The sequence below is a fragment of the Aquila chrysaetos genome, chromosome 16 (assembly GCF_900496995.4).
Source record: "Aquila chrysaetos chrysaetos chromosome 16, bAquChr1.4, whole genome shotgun sequence".
NCBI classification, from domain to species: Eukaryota; Metazoa; Chordata; class Aves; order Accipitriformes; family Accipitridae; genus Aquila; species Aquila chrysaetos.
In genome coordinates, this window is record NC_044019.1 from 21,349,661 (window position 1) to 21,370,002 (window position 20,342).

At 36.2% G+C, this 20,342-nt stretch overlaps 1 protein-coding gene across 1 annotated transcript in view; it reads left to right on the forward strand.

Annotated features, from left to right (window-relative positions):
* The window catches only part of CCDC73 (coiled-coil domain containing 73), an 86,554-nt gene extending 66,585 nt beyond the window's left edge, over window positions 1-19,969 (forward strand). The window contains exons 13-19 of the mRNA XM_030039520.1: window positions 3,125-3,235; window positions 5,194-5,325; window positions 8,234-8,269; window positions 10,403-10,571; window positions 11,714-13,276; window positions 16,378-16,511; window positions 19,760-19,969. Coding sequence (XP_029895380.1) covers window positions 3,125-3,235; window positions 5,194-5,325; window positions 8,234-8,269; window positions 10,403-10,571; window positions 11,714-13,276; window positions 16,378-16,511; window positions 19,760-19,969 — 2,355 coding nt within the window. The remainder of the gene's footprint in view (window positions 1-3,124; window positions 3,236-5,193; window positions 5,326-8,233; window positions 8,270-10,402; window positions 10,572-11,713; window positions 13,277-16,377; window positions 16,512-19,759) is intronic.
* The last annotated feature ends 373 nt before the right edge of the window (window positions 19,970-20,342 follow it).

A 20,342-nucleotide genomic window follows, 5' to 3' on the forward strand; every position in this document is an offset into this window, starting at 1 on the left:
CAGAACATAATGGGGGTTGCTTTCAAGTATTTTGAAATCAAATTATTTTCTGACTTTTGTTTCTTATAATTTTCATGTAGGTATAAATTTCATTTCTGGAAAAGACTTCAAATTTAAGATCTTCATGGCCAGAACTTGTCCCCAGTTTTATTAGAGCAGAGGGCCTAAGAAAGAGCATACCCTTAGACATTTCTTGCTGTGTTGTCTGTTGTCATATTTATGCTAGAGGTGGTAAGTAGTCACACTGGAGAGTGTGGAGTTGCAGCATTCCTCAGTTCCTCTTTGAGCATGTAAAAGTGGCTCAGAACAGTTTAGATTCTAAATTACACTAGCAGTCCGATTGGCCCACAGTGCACTAAAGATTAAGGTCATATCTGCTCCGGTCAGATGTGCCATGCAGAGTTCAGGTACAACCATTAATCGGACTATTAATAATTATTATCTACTAATTGTCCATACATAACCACAACTACTCCATTCTTTGCTTGGCCTGTGAGGCCAAGGTTTTGAACTAGGATCTCAGTTAATATAAAATTAAACTTCCTGTGTGCATGTATACTTTTGCTTCTAAGTAAATGCTTCTATGCTAAATTGAAATTAGATTCACTTCACATAAGCCTTTACTTTGTCTTTTAATAGATGTAAGCAGTTTGCTTTCTGCCACAATATAAATATATGAATTTTGCATTTTGATGAAACAAGGATAAAGATGAGTTATGCTTTCCATCAGAAACTAGCTAAAATTTTACTAGGAATTAAAGTACCTGCTTTGTAGTACTGGATAAAGCTGTAGGGACTGGAAAAGGAAGACAAGTCACTGATTTCAGATGTTTAGGTTCCTGTATTTATATTAGTCTAGTGTTGGATTTTCATGACTTAAAATTCTTTGATCTTAGAGTGTTCCAGAACCAAGAAGACATGCTTCTCAACCTAGAGAACAGTCCCACATCTAGATATTTTAATAGATGTATTTTTTTGTAAACCCAACAAATACATGCATAAAATGCAGCAATTCCCTTAAACAGCATGATGTAAATACAATGCTATATTAAAAGTGAATGTCACGTGTTCTTGTTCTTTCCATATGAACTCATGGTGTTATTTTGATTTGTCAGAAATGTCTGTCTTTCTGTTTAAACAGTAATCATAAAATATTGTTGCTTTTTATAGCTACTCATTTGGGTGACAGTTTGATACAATTAGGGCATATTCCAGGGGATGAGACAATGTTAACTGCTTATTTTGCAGTTTTATTTTTTTAAAGCAACAAATGGAACTTATAAAATAGGGAGCTGAATATATAACTTGAAGGGTCTACTCACTTTCCTGCCGATTTGAGAGCTATTGCTTTCATCTTTATTGATTCTAGAACCACAATATGATGAATGGGGTCTGAAGGTTATGTATTATTCTTATGCTCTTACACCCCTGTTGAATTTGTGGACCTTGCTCATCAACAAAAAGAGTTTATTCAGAATAATAGAAAAATAGAAGGAGTGATTGTACAGTCCCATGGAAGTATTTTTATTCTTATACTCGCAAAAAATTACTGCTTATTTTTGGGCTTGAGATGACAGAATACTTAAATTGCAAGGTAGCATTCAAGAAGGATCATACTGTCCTTTCTCATTCTATCTATGCATACTTGGTGCTAGGATACCAATGTTCTTATGAGTTCAGAAAAATAAGTTGTAATTCTTTAACAGATGACAGAATACTTGAGAATGCAAGGAATTCAGGTATTCCCTTCTCTGTACTATTGGCTTTAACATATGATCAGTTCTATTCATATGCTACTCCTGGTATTTTGCCCTAAGAGCTATGCTGTGAATAACTATTACATTCCATCTCTGAGGAGGCTGCATTTGAGATGCAAGTAAAAGCATCCTTGGAGTTAGAGCAGGATTATCAAAGACAAGAGGTCTTGGGCTCCTAGTTTATAGAACTGGATGAAAGGCGCTACATCAGAGTGCAATTATTCAGACAATGTATTGTTGAATTGTCTCATCTTTTTAATTATATAATCTGTCAGAGAAGATCCATTATATTCTTATGCACAACTTTTTCCATGTGTATAAAAATGCAAGGTAGTCTGAATTTTCCTAGTGTTAATACCTGTAAAATAGATTTGTATTAATAGTGTAGCTAAATTAACATAGGCATTTAAAAATTGATGCTAAGTGAATCAAGAAGCAGACTCATTTTTAGTAAAATGAGTAAAAAGTAAAATGGAATTGCTTTGGAGTATTGCCTCCATAATAACATTTTTCAAGTGGACATACAAAGAAGCTCAGCAGTCATAAAGAAGTAGCTGGTCATATCGCTACATGCATTAAAGTTATGTTTACATTATCAAATATATTTGTGTCATCTATATATTAGATAATGGATGCAGTAAGTCCTTTATCTTCCATATTGTTTGCTGTAAAAATGTGATAGAATAAAAATTCCAACAGTACCTGAGATGTGTGTGAAGTTGATTCACACAAGACTGTTTTTAATTTAGCAGAGTAAAGCTGAAAGAGTTAACCCGAAAATGTTCCGAGTACTATTAAGATAGTATAGAACTTAGTATTACTGTTATTTTAATGCACTTCTATTCTGTTTCAATGATCTAATAAAAATAAAGTATAATCAGACTTATACTTCATATTCCAGTAGATATGTTTTAGAATTTAACGTTTATACAGTTTGTAAGATAGGCTAATAAACAATTTAGGATAGAAAAACTGATCAGAAAAATAAAAATATTTTCTTTGAGTATACAGTCATTTTTACTTGAAGTACAATGGATCCAGATTGTGCTACATTTCATATTTCTCATCTCTGGACTTCATATTACTTTTTCAGCACATTAAAACTTATGCAGTGAAACTGAATAATGGCAAGTGTTTTTATACCCTTTTATAGCCATTTCTTTTTTCATAACCTCCCCCTGTTTCCTGTTAGCTAAACTATAAGCACCTTTCTGTTAATTTATGAAAATTATTGTTGAGATAGCACATTATCACTGATCTGTATGGCACTTCCAGCATGTTAGAAGCAAAGGTCCAAGCAACATAAAACACATCAAAATTCATTAATGTGGTATTGATTATTTTTTGGATAATTAATTTTATTGCAGACCCTTGAAAGAGATAATGAGCTGCAAAGGGAGAAGGCAAAGGAAAATGAAGAAAAGTTCCTTAATCTTCAGAATGAGCATGAGAAAGCACTAAGAACTTGGAAAAAAGATGTAGGTTTATTAAATTAAATGTTAGAGTATTAAAAGGTTTTTGAAATAGTCATCAAGCATTTCAGGTAATTCCTAAAAGCCAAGAAAATATTGCAGAAATAATGCAATAAAAACAACCAATTTCTTTTCCAGTAATGCAGACTCTTCTAGAAATTAATATTTTTAAAAGGTAGATTTAGGAGAAATGTTGACTTCTGCGCTCTAAAAGGTCAGTCCACTTCCTGCAGTTCTTAAAGCAAGAGCCAGGGTATTAGGTGTTACCTTGAATTAAGCACTTAAATATTCCATAATTACACGCTTGCCATTACTGAGACATGGAAGCTGATATAGTTTTTAATTTACATTGAATTTTATGTATTTTTCAGGAAATTTGCAATTTTTTTACACAACTTATTCAGAGAATACCAGCATTTCTAGGCTGCACTCTTGTACCCTGAAAAAACTATCAGTAAAGTGTCATATGGTAAAAAAAAAAAATGAATGTAAACCCACATAGACTGAGATGACACAGACTGAAGGTACTTCTGAAGGGTCGTATGTCCAGAAAAAAGAAAAAGCAACCTCTAACTGAATCAGGTAGAGATACTGAAGGCCTGCATTAAAGCAGAGCTCCTGATTTGACAGAAATTATTCAATGTGGACTGTGGAGTGGAAGGGGATAAGAAAAGGTAAAAACTTGTATGTCCTCTCAGTGAATTCACCTCCGTGTACCTCCAATAATTTCTCTTCAGTATTTGCCGTTCTTTTTACTACTTCATTACTTTTAAAGAATACTTCAGTAATTATTTAATCCAAAATAATTAGCAAAATATTGTAGCTGTAAAAATTGTCTGCAATAATAAATGCATGTTTACAAGTAAGAAAGATTAATACTTCTTCGATACGACAAGATCTGTTTAGTGTGGGGAAAGCAGACTCTAAGCAGCATTTGTTTAATAGTCTGTCTTTTTTATTTCTACGTAATTGGCACCTACTGCCAGAAAGGTTTTGAAATTGGTAGATTGATTCTCAGGGAGGCTGTGGGGAAATAATGCAAAGTTGTCCTTGTAATACTGTTGTCTAAGGCCAATTCTTTGAGTGCAGCTACTATGGAGATGACTGCAATCATGAGACTACAGACTAGCTGAACTGTTCTGATGCTCAGTGCTCTGAGAAGATTGGATGTCCCTGATTCCTAGGAGAGTCTTATACCATAGCTTCCTGTGTAGACATGGGAATTGGCCCTGCTCATTTCTCAGGAATGTTTGCAATATTTGTTTAGAAGATAATTCCGCCCTGGCCCCACCCCCCCCCACCCCACCCCCCCCCCCCCCCGCTCCATATTTCTGCTATGGCTAACCTAACTAGAAATTTGGTCTGTTAGTATCTTAAAGTGTAGCATCATCATGAATAATGTTAACATTATACACTGCTTTGCAAATATTTGTAAATTAAATGAAGGTATTTCTGTAAAATTGCCCTTCTGTTCTTTTTACAACTTGTATTTTTTACCATACTTTTTGTTCTAAATACAAAGATTTGCTATGTATTCACTGAAGAAGCATTGGATACTTGAGGCTAGTTATAGAAGTAAAGTGCCAAGCAAATTATTTGCTGTTGTAGTTTCTTGACAGCGTAGGTGGAGAATGAATGTTGACTAGCATGTTTATCTTTGAGCCAAAAAGGGAAGAAAGCTACAAATACAAATCTCACTTGAGCATTGCTACTTGAAGTAAATGGTGAAAAAAAACAATTAATAAAAGGTATCATCTGTAATGGAAATGCAGTTAAAATTTTGGTTTGAATGAAAGAGTTCAAAATTATCTTACTTTGTACAAAGAAATTCCTTAGTATCTATACTTTAAGGATTTACTTTAATTTGCCAAGCTGTTGATATCCCTGTAAAATACCGTTTTATATATTTGAACATGCAGTAAAGATCTGTGTTTCTGTGCTCTGTGTACCCTCAATTATTATAGGAGGAAAACATGAGAAGAGAAATAGACACTATTAAAAATGAGCTGAATTCCCTTAAAGGAGTTCATAGACATCTTGAAGATTATCATCCTCCTCAGGGAAATCAGCATTCTGAGCAAGTGGAAAATTTGCAGGTAAGTGTCTCTAATAGCTGCAGTACTTTCCATTTCTTGTAAAAAATATTAGAGAATGAGAGACATGACAGTTTTTCTAATCTGGCTGTCATGTCCACTGATCTTCCTTTGACACTGCTAAACCTAAAAATTTATCTAATGTAATCAATGATCTAAGATCCCATTAAAACTCACTGTACCCAGAAAATGTTCCCCTTTCATCCAGAGGGACGCTTATATTATAGAAACTTGAGATGTTACCTCATTAATAAATTTATACATAATAGATAGCAGTTATCTTAATCTATCTTTACTAAATCTTATTTCACAAACATATTTTTTTATGGGTGTTTCTCAAATACTGTGGCAGACTGATTGACTTCATATGTATATAAGTTCCCTGGAAGTGTGGAAGTACGTCCACTTCTACTCAGAGGAATAATTTCAGCCTCTGTAACATGGGACAGATCAGAAGATTTGTTTTATCAACATATAGATTATCTAAGTTCTTCAGTTTTAGTTTAAAAAAACCCCAGCCTTTATTTCACTTAGCATGTTTAAGAATCATCAAATGCATAGCAAGCTCAACAAGTAATGAATGCAGGAGGTAAAAGACTGTTTTATGCAGTGCAGGTTGAACTAGAGTTGAGCTTGCAGTGCTGGGTGAACCAAATCCACATTCAGCTCTATATTCGGAGCACACATGAGAAGTCAACAAGTGGTTAAGCACATAAAGATGGCCTTTCAGAGCAAAAGGAAGAGCATGTAGACCTGCAGCTATGTGTTATCCCTTACTTATACTGGATTGCAAATTTATATTCCAGTCTTATATAAGATTGAAAAAATGTGAGGAGTCATAAGCCATAAGAAAAACTTTGCCTGCACGTTGAGTGTAGTCTGTTGTTCAGTTGAGTATTGGTTATGTCAGTTTTTCCACTAGTTTTTACATCCAAATAACGACTTATCCTTCAAAGAAGGGAAAACTCATTTTGCATATATATGATTTTGCTTTCAGTGTTAGGAAAATAGGAAGACACTAGGACTGTGAAGGCAGATTATTTTTTTAGAACTAGTCTATGAATTGTCAGTAAAATGACAAACCGTAATAATATTTTAGAATTTGGAAGAACTTAAAATCATTTTCTTCATAATGCATGTATGTATGTTTATAGCTCACATACATATACACCCATACATGAATATATACACATACATACCTGCTGGTATGCCCTTAATAACGCTATGAAAGTTAGACTTGAAATGAGTGCTCATTGTGCCAAAGCTGTATGAATTCTACAAGGTATAATGCAAATTGTGTAAGTTTTAAAAATCATTGTTTCTTTTGAATGAAAATGAAATATGAATTATGTTGCTGTGGTTTAACCCCAGCCAGCAACTAAGAACCACACAACCACTCACTCACCTCCCTCACAGTGGGATGGGGGAGACAATCAGAAGGGTAAAGTGGGAAAACTTGTGGGCTGAGATAAAGACAGTTTAATAGGGAAAGCAAAAGTCACGCACACAAGCAAAGCAAAACAAGGAATTCATTCACCACTTCCCATCGGCAGGCCAGTGTTCAGCCATCTCCAGGAAAGCAGGGCTCCATCACGCCTAACCATTACTTGGGAAGACAAACGCCATCACTCCGAATGGTCCCCCCGTCCCTTTTCTCCCAGCTTTATATGCTGAGCATGACGTCCTATGGTCTGGAATATCCCTTGGTCAGTTGGGGTCAGCTGTCCCAGCTGTGTCCCCTCCCAACTCCTTGTGCCCCCCCAGCCTCCTCGCTGGTGGGGTGGGGTGAGAGGCAGAAAAGGCCTCGGCTTTGTGCAAGCACTGCTCAGCAGTAAGGAAAACATCCCTGTGTTATCAACACTGTTTTCAGCGCAAATTCAAAACATAGCCCCATACCAGCTACTATGAAGAAAATTAACTCTATCCCAGCCAACACCAGCACATGTTTAGGTTGCAGAATCAATGCACACAATCAGTCATTCATAATAAACAGTACTTGTACTTACTAAGATAGCCTTGTGTGTTTGAAAGCAGATAAGCTTAAAGCATATGCTCATAAGTGCAAAATAAGTCTGAGATGTCTTCTAAGTATGTGTCTTGTATTATCTTACAGCAAATTGCCATACCACTTTGCGTTGTATGATCATAAGATTTCAAAAGCTAGGCAGGTTAGGCTGAGTCAAATCTCCAATGGAACACTGCTAAGAAATTACAAGAGCTGCAGCAGATCATATTGATTATTCTAATTTGTGGAGTTTCACCTTGTATCAGTAATAAGTGAGTGTCTAGTAAAACAAAAGGACAAGACGTTGGCTATGATTTAGGTCTTGACTGTGGCTCCAAGTGTTGCAAGGAAATACGCATATATTTATTTTTACAGCTAGTGCAGTCTTAAATCCCTGCAGTTATTTGTGGGGCATGAAATTTAGAATGTATGTAAACTTCTTCATACTGATCACCTGTGGAATATTAATTAAACAAAAGGCCTTTTTAAAAGAAAGGTACAATGTTAGACCTCATTACAGACACATTTAATTTAATATAATTTGTAATACAGATGTGTACCATTAGAGAATAGGGCTATACCTAGCAATGGCTTATTGTAATTCTTTTGTGTATATGTACTGGTTTTGAGAAGGTTTTGAATTTCATGGTATGAAATATTCTGTTGAGGGAAAGGTCACCTTAGGTATATGTATGTTGCTTAGATTTTACTAAATCACGGGGAAAAAATTAAAATACACGTTTAATAGTTTTGATACATAGGCATTTTAGTTTATGCATCTTGGACCTATTTTTGAAGGGCTGAATGGCCACTTGAACTTAATGGAAACCAGGTTTATTCAACCCATCTGAAAATCTGGAAAGGAATTTCTCTCTTTCGAAGAACACTTTATCATGTTTGTTTCAGATGCATTCAGCAGTTCAGCCCATACCAACAGATGTGGTAAGTTCCACTGTAGTAGCTGTTTCATACCTGTACAGAAGAGTAACATGCGCAGTTATATTGTGTTGTTTGGTGTTTCTGTCTAAAGAAACAGCTCCTAGAAGCAAGAGATTATATGAGAATTACAGCTTTCATGAAAGAAAAGGAAATTTCTAGTATGTGTATTTGAAAAGAAAAGCTTGAAAATGTGATGGCAAGGCTGTATATAGCCAAGAAGCAAAATTAACTAATTAAAAACTTAGAAAACAAAAAAGATGTAATATTTTAAATTTCCAAATCAGAATGACAGGGAAGATGACAATAAAACATGAGGAAAAGAGAAAGAAATTTCAGTTGAAACTTCAAATTGAAGGTGGAGTCTTTGGCAGAAGAAAACTATTTTTAGGACCTTTCTCCATTCACCAAGACTCCTCCCTCCCCCGAATCAGAAAAGCTGGGAGCACCAGGATGTTTCTGTGACTTGTAGAAAATTTTTTCCTGCAGATTTGTATTCTACATCATCTACTATGCCACCATTGCAATAATCCCATTTTTTACCAGTGTTGTCTACATGCCTCCCTCCATTTTGCAATATGCTCCGTCCTCCCCACATATCCGATGCCCAAGCACAGTGCTTGTAACTCCCTCCCACGTCCCAGTCTTCCTTTTGCAACACCTCCAGTCACCCAAGTATCTTCAGCTTTTTCTCACATTTTTTATGGACTGAGCAACACCTCTGCTCCCTCCCACATCTACCTACTTTTATATCCTGTCTGTAGGGCAAGAGCCAGCATGTGCTCCTGCCTTCAGCTGCTAAACAGTTGATGATAAAGGATGCATTTTCTTTTCCTTTTTTTTGGTGGAGTTTTATTAGGGTGTTTCTTCACTATTCAGCTCCTAGTTTTCACAGAACTTTATTGAATGTAGCTTTCAAAAACAAAGACGAATACAGCTACAGTAGTAGACCAGTGACTCTCAAGTTTTCAGTAGATTCAGGCTTCTTCTGTTGTAATTTCACTCAAGTTCAGGTTAAAAAGCCATCTGGGAGGGTGTGCTGGTTTTGGCTGGGATAGAGTTAATTTTCTTCATAGTAGCTAGTATGGGGCTATGTTTTGGATTTGTGCTGAAAACAGTATTAATAATACCTAGATGTTTTCCTTACTGCTGAGCAGTGCTTCCACAGGGTCAAGGCCTTTTCTGCCTCTCACCCCACCCCACCAGCGAGCAGGCTGGGGGGGCACAAGAATTTGGGAGGGGACACAGCCGGGACAGCTGACCCCAACTGACCAAGGGATATCCCAGACCATAGGACGTCATGCTCAGCACATAAAGCTGGGGGAAGAAGGAGGAAGGGAGGGGATGTTCGGAGTGATGGCGTTTGTCTTCCCAAGTAATGGTTAGGCGTGATGGAGCCCTGCTTTCCTGGAGATGGCTGAACACTGGCCTGCCGATGGGAAGTGGTGAATGAATTCCTTGTTTTGCTTTGCTTGTGTGCGTGACTTTTGCTTTCCCTGTTAAACTGTCTTTATCTCAGCCCATGATTTTTCTCACTTTTACCCTTCTGATTGTCTCCCCCATCCCACTGTGAGGGAGGTGAGTGAGAGGCTACGTGGTGCTTAGTTGCCAGCTGGGGTTAAACCATGACAGAGGGAATGAGGAAATGACTGACAGGAATTGCAAATTCATAAGCCTTATTTGCCCATAAAAATCCTAGGTGGTTTGTTTGGGGGGGGGGGGGGGGTAGTTAGTATGTGTGTGTATGCACATGTGTTTGAGTGTAAAATAAATAGCCATCACGCAGGTTTTTTTCCGCATGTAATTACTGAGCAGGTCACTGATTTAGCCAGACAGAAGGAGTGATCCAGTCAGCACATGTACAACACATATTCCTTCCTCTGAGAAATTCTGTCAATCTGTGTAACTTTTCTCTGTGGACTGTAATATAGCAGGATCTAATTTCTTTCCTACTCTTCTTGGCTATTAGTCTGCTTTCTTCTCCATTTACATTAACTTTGTATACTTCAGGTGAATGGTCTTTGTTTTCCATCAGAATTGTAAAAATAATTTAAAATCTAAGTCCTGAACTTTAAATCTAATCAGTGACTGTAGCAAATTATTAAAATATGTATAATCTTTTGTTCCTTCTTATGCTAGAGTGGTCAGGAACACTCAAAAGACACTGAAATACAGGCTATTCAGAAAGAAAATGAGTGTATGCAATCTATAGTAAGAAAAGACAGTAATTCTGGACATGAAGAAGAAACTGAAGTAGAAAACACAATGGACTACTCTTTAAGCATTGAGGAATTACACATAGAAGAAAGTAATAACATTACATGGATAATAGAGATAAGTAGTATTGCTGAAGAAAGGATAAATGTTTACAGATACAGTATATGACAAGAGAATGCTTGAACCCTGAATTAGTAGAAAAACATGTAACAACAGTAAAATTCTTTCTATCAGTAGTGCTAATCTATGATAAATTCACAAAGCTCTGAATGAAAGCGCAATACCTCAGTGGCTGCCCTGGGCCATTAAGTAAGATCCATGTGCTCAAGGTGTTGCAATACTCTTTCTGCATGCCAGTTCAAAAAGTGAATAGGGGTTAGGAAGAACTATAACATGTATGGAAGTGTTTGGAAGCAAAGCTAAGGCCTTTCCCTTTCCCCTAAAACAATGAAAAAAGGCAGAAAGAGAGTGATTGCGCTTCAGAGGACAATGAAGGTCTGTTCATGTGGATAATCATAATACTTTTCTATACAAAGCACTTTGTAACTCCAGTAAGTAATTTTTTTGAAGCCACCTAAACAAAGTGTACTTAGTCTCTAACACTCAGTCTCTAAAATGTAGCAAAGATAAGTGGAAATTTAAAAGCTTATTAACTGCAGAGTGACTGCTTTAAAGGATCAGTGCTCACAACCTTTTAGTGTATCTTTCAGAAAACACCTTTCTGGTATTGAAATGCTTGTTATTCCTCACTGGTCCACTACCGTCAAGTCATAGCGTATTCCTTTTGGTATGAACATAGTCCCTCAAACAGTTTTTTTGGTTTTGTTTTCCATTTAGCTAAAAATGTCACTTTCAAAAAATAAAGACAAATACAGTTGCAGTAGTAACCAGTGGCTTAAACTTTATGTAGACACACAATGGTTGATTAAGCATGTGTTACAATTTCATAATGAAGACCTCTTTCAATAATAAGGCTGACAGATACTAGTTGGGAAATATTTCGACTATAAGCCATATCTAAAAATCTGTTAATATATTTTGCAAGTTACCATAATGCAATACTTACCTTCAGTAACTTCTTGATAGACTTGTGCGTGTAATGTAAGATAAGAAAAATCAGTATCGATACTAATCTTGAGTCGATATCTTTGGAAATTTTAGACTGTAAAAATAAAGCATTACTTAACCTCTGGGTTATCTGTCACTAACTAGAGAATACACTTACTCTAACAGATTTACAAGTTCTTGAAAACAGTTTTAAGGATGAAATTAATGTTGCTAGCCCTTATGCAGAAAAGCAAAGGGAGGCTTCTCCCAGGAATACCCTCTGCACAGATACTGATTTAATTACCCAAGGACAGACCTCGGAAATACATGTCACCAAGTGCAAAGAAGCAGAAAATCTAGAAGCAACACATAGAATGTTACTGGATGAAAACAATGCAAATTTAGAACAAAAGCTACAGGCCAGCACTGAGCTATTGGCAGCATGCCACACACAAACAAGAAAGGTTTTTCTAGACAGTACTGACACTGTAGGTGCCTACAAGAAAAATGGAAGTCAGGAAACGGGCTCTAACAAGCGAGAATTGTGCAATACTACAGATGAATCCATTTGTACTAAGGCAGATAAAAAGTCAAATACCGTACAACACAACAAAAGTGTCCTTACACCTGAAGCACCCAAAACCGAGTCTGAAGCAGTTCTTTGCACTGAGAAGAATGCTGTGCGTGAGAGAAGTACAGATAATCATCAAGCTAAGGAATCAAGTTTTGGTGTCCTATCTCATATTAAAGAAAAATCTCAAACAGAATACCAAAAATGTAGCTTGCTGGACAGTGACAATGATGTAGGCAATGGAGTACATAAAACAGAAGAAAATTTGTTAAATCTGAGTGGTTTACGTGGAGATACACTTCCTTTTAAACAGACACACATAGATGCTGAGGACAGAAATTACGATCCCAATGCCAGAAACATAAACAGAAATGGTGCACTGAGGACTACTGGTGTTCTAGCAACTGATGCTCCAAATCTACTAACCGTTTATTGTGATAATGCAAGCAGTGATGATGCCACAAAAGAATGCAGTGATAATATGTCTCTCTTGGGTACTACTTTCAATTTATGTCCCCCCAAAATAGAAAGAGGAATAAATGTGGATGACATGCGCAGCAAGCAACCTGAACAAGACAGTACTGAACAAACAGGGAATGCTGCAAATTCATGTACTTTGAACGCTGAAGCCATATCTCCAGTGAAGGCTGATGGTCTTGAAATAATTGTTAATAAAAAAACCCCAACAGTTAGAATTAGTACAGATAAACTAATTCCATCTAAAAAAGTTAATGATGATATTCAGGTACACTCTATCAAAAACAGACATTCCCTGGAGATTAATAATTCAACAAATAACACACTGCTAAAAGAGAAAAAAGACTCACTGACTAGTACAGTTCCAGGAAGGAAGTTTGCTGAGGGTCACCTGAAAGAATCATGCTCTTTACCCATGAGAACATCTGGAAATTTAGTAAACATAAGTGGAAGGTCATCCTTTGATCTTTCAACCTCAGATAAAAAAGCTGAGAAAACTCCAGTATACTTAAATTTTTTAGACCTCAGTTCTTGTTCAAGAGTAAATCAAATGAGAGGTCAAGCTACATGGACTTCAGCTTCCAAGGAACCTTCCCTTTTGAAAGAGAAGCTACCATGCTTAGTGGAAAACACAAAGGTTATTTCAAAAACACAGTGCCAAAATTTTAGTGAAAATGTTGACAGAAGAGAAACAGGACTAGGTAAGAAAAATAAGCATTTATGTTTTAAAGCATGTACTGAATATACTTAGAAAAATTATCAAAATGTGAAATTTCTGCATCTAAGTTTAGTGTAGCATAAGAAAAATGTAAACCTCCTGACGTTTTAGTTATGTGGCAAAAAAAAATTGAAAGATGAGATTTCTCTGTTAATTTATAGTATAAATGTAACTAAACAGCTTTTGTTTGCTTAATTATCTGATTAAATAAACTTTTTCTCATATTTCCCTTTATGAAAGAAAAGCAGTGCAATGACAAACTGAGTTTTATAGGCATTTCTAACCCCAGTGTAAAGCATACTCTATCAATCAGGGCTCTGCATGTATCTGAAAAGCACTGAGCAGCTTTGGGAAATTATTCAGTGCCTTCGTTTTGCATAAAAATTGGGGTAGTTTTTTTAACCAGTAGATGGTTATTTGAATGGGGCTTAGAGAAAGTTTACTTTTTTATTTTATTGTACATCTTTGATTCAGATGGACACTTAAAACCATCTGAATGTGTTGAGTGTGTGAAAGGAGGAGTTTATATTCTTTGAAGCTCTAGAAAACACACTTAGCTGTTAAGAGTGTTCAAGGAGCTTCATCTCCTGCTGTTGGCACTTGCTGATTATTTGCCGAGCAATATATTGCATATGCAAAACAGTAAATATGAACTTTATTCCACGTTTCTAAATCATTACTGAAATGTGGAAAAACTGTATTTTAGATTTGTTTTGCAGTAAAAATAGCTGCTAGATTGCCCCTTATTTATTTACTAGAAGTGCTGTTTCTAAACTCAATCTTTTACCAGAGTAATAAAAGTATCATCTCTGTTTCCACAGTAAACTGACTCCATACGCTTACAGATGTTCCTGTACTTCAGTAACTGGACAGAGTGAAAGATAGTATGAGTGGTGCCTGCCTTTCTCAAAATAAAGCTTGCATGTGGATTCTATTCTTAATGCCTGCTGTAAACTTAAAAAAGCAGATGAACTCCTAGGCTCCGGAAGCAATGAAAGCCCGGCTTTTGTAGAAAATGGAGCTTTGGGTGCTTAGATGTCTCTCAAAAGAGCTAGGTCCACAATAAAGGGTGTGTCTATTTGAGGTTTTGTTGATGTAGTGTTTTGAGCTTTGCCCTTGAATGTACAAAGACCAGAATGGACTCCCATCCCTTAGTTTTGTGGCCAGTGGCAGGAAGACAGAAAACCAGCTGTCTGGTTTCTTTATATTGTTCTGGTATTATGAATTTAGGTTTATAGGTAATTTCATTTCTGTACTTGGTCTCTTGCCTATGTATATTTGTATATAGGCACACAATTTTTTTAATTTCAGTGTCCGAGAAGTCTTTGTCCCTGAAACAATAGTGGTGGTTGCAAGATAGCAGAATCCTGATCTCAGATGGTACATTATTTCTTTTAATAATGTGAATTTGATACCTATTTCAAGGAAATGAATGCATAGTTATGTGAAGTTCTGCATGTATCTTTTCTGTAAGCACAGACAGTACTATCTGAAGTTCTTCTATGTGTTCCTCCTCCTCTTCTTGTCAGAAACCTTTCTGTATGCAAAGTACTGTAATTCCAAGAAGTGACTCCGAGATGTTCATCCAAAGGAGTCGGTAGGGATTTTAATATAACTCATAGTTCCCCAAATGAGTTGCCTAGTGACCAGTACAGACACCAGACCTCTTGAATTCTAGCAAAATTTCACAGTAATGATCTTGGTCTGGGTCCTAATGTGCCTCATAACTCTCATCATACTGCCCAATTTAGATAGGTCCCTACTTCAGCTTGCTGACCTCTCTGAATCCTGCACCTCTTTGGAGACTAGAGAACTTACTGTCAGGGTACCTGAGAGTCACTGTGGTACTCAGCACTGCAACTTCCAAGATTTATTGTGGCTGGGTTTGGTTTTGGTTTGGTTTTGGATATTTTACCAAATTGCAAACCTGGAGTGCAATCCATGTGGACAGTGTCCCTTTTTTTTTTTTTTTTTTTTTTTGTTACTTACTGAAGCACAAACAGTTTAGCTATATGGGAGACCTAGAGGTGAAGAGCACTGGTGAAAGAGTTTAGAAGAGCACTGGTGAAAGAGTTTAGTAAGCCTTTCTGAGGGTATTCCTTTTACTGCCTAACCACAATGCAATTTACTATACAACTCTGGTTCCCAGAGAGCAGCCACTCCACATCAGTAAATGGAGGAATGAACTGGCAACAGGCAAGATCTTCCTGGCAAATTCTTAAAAAGAAAACAAATACAAACTCATAACCGTTTTCCTCTTCCTCCCAAGAGAAAATGACAGTATTCTTAATTAACTGTTACATAACCATGAGGTAACATGTATTTTCATAGGAAACAAAGATTTTACTATTGTAGCAGTGATCGACAGGCATCTGTGTAGTGACAAAACAGCTACTGTTTGCATTATGAGTAATTGTGAAGGTACACCCAAGTTTTGATCTTACAAGAAACTTGACAATGGTTTCAATGGAGTCTACTAGCAGTACATAAAGCCACTGCAGGATTGGAGCCTTATACTCCAAGTAATCTACTTATTTACTCTTCCTACCTTTAGTAGATAGCTATAGCCTGATTTCCTGAAATATTAGGTATAGCCATTTACAAAAATACTCTTTATTTAAAATGTTCTTTGTTTGTCTAAAAGCCTTTGTATTTAGAATGTCTTTTTTATTACAAGTCACCCTGGAACATGATGTCAGGATGGCAATAATTACATATTTTATTATCATTATCAGAAGGTGAGTCTTAAAGTAATACTGTTTGGAAAAAATATATTCAGTTAGAATATTCAGAATACATACATTTTCTATAAATCACAATTTTAATTTGTCATTAACTTAATATGTGAAAATGATATAAAACATTTTTAATCGGAGTAGAAACATACCTCATCTTTAGGGACAAAATAGATGCAGAAGTATGTGAAAGAAAAAAATGAAGAAGGAAAAGCCTACGACAGATTCAGTGATTTAAAACAAAAATATTTGATTTTTTAAGATCAGCGGTAAACCAGAAGTTTAGTTACTTTACAATTAGTGCCTAGAGACTAAATTGCGTTGTTACCATTTCCTTTTTGTCAATCAGGTTCTACCAGTTTTAACAGAGCTGCCAACGCTTTGAATACCTCTAGTATCCACCGAGACCCCCAGGGAGACCCTAGTGAAGAATGGAATGCTATAGCAAAGACTTTTTATGATTCTTCTTTTCCCACAGAACATGTAAGTCAATTAAAAATATTGCGGACCAGACCTCAGTGAGCTAATTCCACAGATATTTGTACAACTGTACGCATCTGGATACTTTAAGACTGAGTCAATCTCCAAAATAATATCAAAAGGGCAACAAGGCACCATTTTTCACAATTAAGGTTGATAGAAAGCAGCAGGAAAAAGTCACAGCATATGAATCAAACAGATGCTAACCAGTCTGTTTGGAAGGGGAGGAAGAGGGTAGTTCATTGTGTACCCTAATAAAAATCATCACCTACAGTAAAAGTAGGAGTTAAAAGGAAAAAAAAAACGGGGAAAGAAAAAGTAGTATGTAAAAGTATAAAAACATTGTTTGCTTTATTACCTGATAGGAACATGTTATTTAAAAGAATCTGTGAAGGACTCTATGAATTAGAGCCTAGCTGTTTATTCTATACTGTAGTTATATGATGCCATATTTAGAGTTATCTTATTATTTAGTAGGATGACATTACAAAAATGTATAAAAGCAGAGAATCAAAAAGAAACCTATTGTTTCCCTGTAAGACAGCTTTGTTCAGGATAGCACTAGCAACAGCTCATACTGCATTTTTAGATGTATGTTAAACTGGAGCTTGAACAGCTATAACTGCTGTTACTAGGATTTGACCTAATGCTAAACATATTATTCAAAACTGATAAAATAATTTACAACTGCAGTTGACCTTCCTTTTTAGAAGAGGTTCTAGGTATTTCTCAGGTAGTTATGGCTAGTAGTGGTAGTTCTTTGGATTAGGTTTGAGGTCAGGGTGTGTAGTGTTTTCAAGTGACCAAGTTGGCTGACTGCAACGGACTTGATCAACTCTCAATGCCATTAGCATTCATGTTCTCTGAAACTCAGAAGTGAAGACTGATGTTTTAAATTACTCACCTTTCCTAACATGACTTTACTTGGGAATGACAGTGAGACGGGTTTTTCACCAAACACTGTGGTGGTATTTACTGAGTCTCTCTTGCTTTTTCTCACTGAGGTGGAGCCACGAATTGAGTGAACTAAAATACCTGATCTACAGCTAATACAAAGCTGTATTTCATTATCTGACTGTAGTTATATCTACTTTGTCACCTCCAAACTAAAGCTCCTTATGTGCTGGCTCAATAAAAGCAGAGATGGACAAGAACAGACTGCCTTGCTGGTTTGACCTCAGATTATTTTCCAAATACTTAATCTATGAAATCTCAGCCTGGGATATTGCAGACCACTCCCTCCCTTCTGTGCTGGTGTCATTCTAATACCTTCTGTCCTCAGATTTGTCATTTTTATGACCAATATGAAAAAGCTGTTGGGAGATTAAGAATAGGCTCAGCAGTCTTTTCTGCTGCTCAGTTTATTTGTTTTGGCTAACATGTGTGATTATAACTAGAGCAGACTTACACCTTCTACAATTTGGGCAATTTCACTCAACCAAAGTACAGTACTCTAAAAAGCGATAAAAATTAAAAATAAATGCTACAGGTGCACTTAAATTCTAGTAAAAAATATGAAGAACTGTTTTAAACATTAGTCTGTACATGCCTGAGTACCAAGGTAAGGATCAATAAGCACCCTCAACTCAGTTTAAACAGAAGTCCCTAACTGTGCAGTCATACTATTCAGCAATGAATGTTTTTTACACATGTCCCATAGGCTGCCATATACTCAGTGCTGGCAGTAAGACACATTTTACTTGGATTTTATTGTGAAAATGCTGAGGCCTTTTAGTTTGACAGCTTTTTTTTTCTTTTTTTTAAGCTTTATTCTAAACCCACTGTCACAGAACTATATTAAAATGCTATATATATACTACCTAACTGCAATTACTTCTCCAAAGAGGTCTAAATGCTTGTTGCCTTCAGTAAAATCCAAGTAACATGGCATGGCTTTACTTTACTGGAAAATTTCACTTTCACATGTGGAAGACCTAAATGAAAGTTTTTCTCTTGGATTGTTAGTACAGGACAGATGCAGCCCTATGTGCTATTCTACAGAGACTTTGACTAATGGCTTGCAATGAATTATGATCAGTTCCTTTCTGAGGCCTTGGGAAAGAGCATGGGAGAGCGTATGCATATGGCCACTAGAATTAACAGGTTGAAAATTTTATGCATATGGCCACTAGAATTAACAGGTTGAAAATTTTATTGCTCAAATGAGGAAGTTACTTTCTCATTGAAATGGAGATGACAGTCATTATTGACCTGAAGTATCAGTACCTTCAGCTGCATGGCAGTAATGTTGTTACAGATGCAATAGTCTAAATGAACAATTTGCGTGAAGTTTATTGTTCATATTTCAAACTTCAAGAAATGCTTGTGCACTGGGGAAGGAAAGTTTTGGCACAAAATTCATGTGCTAAAATAAAGGCAGGCTTGATAAAGACCTGGTGGCTTACAGTTGTTTGGGGCACAGTTGCCTAATATTTAAAAATAATTAAGCAGAGGGGGAAGGCCTCATCTTGCGATCCCTGTAAAAGAATTACCCTAGCATGCAACCAAAGTATTAGATGGCACGTTACAGATCCCCAAGAACCACTGCAGCACTGGCTCTGTGTAACATGGCTTTGTTGTACACCTGTGCTCAGGGAGGTGGCTGGTGCTGCATGCTGGCCTCCACAAGAGAGAGCCACACAAGGTTGGATTATGAGTGGAGAACTCATTCAAGCAACAAACAGTTTCCCTACTGTGTTGCCATATGCGTTTGATTTGGATAGATATGAAGTATCTATGAAATAGCAATTAAAACTATTCAAAGAACCAAAAGATCTTTAACATAAAAAACCCAACCTATTACAGACCTTGCATTAGTTAATGATGTTTGCTTTCTAATCTACACAGCAAAGCAGAGAGGGAGTTAATACTATAAACCTCCTGATTTGGGGTTTTGTTAATCAAATGCTTGCATAGCAATAGAAACGTCAATTGCAACATTAAACTGTTTAATTAAGCTATTTATTTTGCTAATCTGCATTCTAGTACAAGGTTGTCTTTTTTTTTTTTAATCATACTCTTCTCTACTAAGTCTTATGTTAAGGTTTGGTTTATAAAAGTGTATTTGTCATTACCAAGTTTTCTAAATTAAACCTGAAGCAAGCACTTCAAACTAACCGTATTTTTTTCGAACTGACTTACCCTTCTGTTCACATTTCCTTGCTTGCTTAATGCTCAGCAAAATCCAACAATTTGAACCTTTATACATTAATTTCAGTGGATTATTAACTGCTAAGTTTGTATTCTGTCAGGTGGAAGAAGGATTTACTGCTTTACAGCAGGAGCAGAAGTCTTCTCACATGACTGTAACTCCAGCAAGAAGTGAAAGTGCACTCAGAGATGAGGACAGCTGTTCTATTCATAACTCCATTATACAAAACCAAATAGAAGAAATTGAGAAATTCCTGGATTTAGAGAGACTGCATTCAGGAAGAAAAAGAAAATATGAAGAAGGCCAGTGAAGATCAGTGGCAGGAGATAAAAAGCCTGTCTTTCACACACAGATAAATCACTTATGTAAAGGTATTCCTATAGAATATGATATATGTGTGCTATGCTTTCAGGTTTAATACAGCATATAGACCTTTTTTTATGTTAAATAATGGATACAATCCCTGCTAATAACGTTAGTTCTCTGTTTCTACAATCAAATCCAAGTTACTACGAGTTTTGCCTAAAGTTTAAAAGTTCACAAGTTAATGTTTTGATATCCACTAAGTAAAATTTAACAATTACTTAAGAGAACCCTTCTCCTGCTCCTCAGAAGTTTTGGCTGAAATACTTCAATTTGATTTCTCTGTCAGATTGCTTACTCAGTTTTCAAGCAAAATCAGC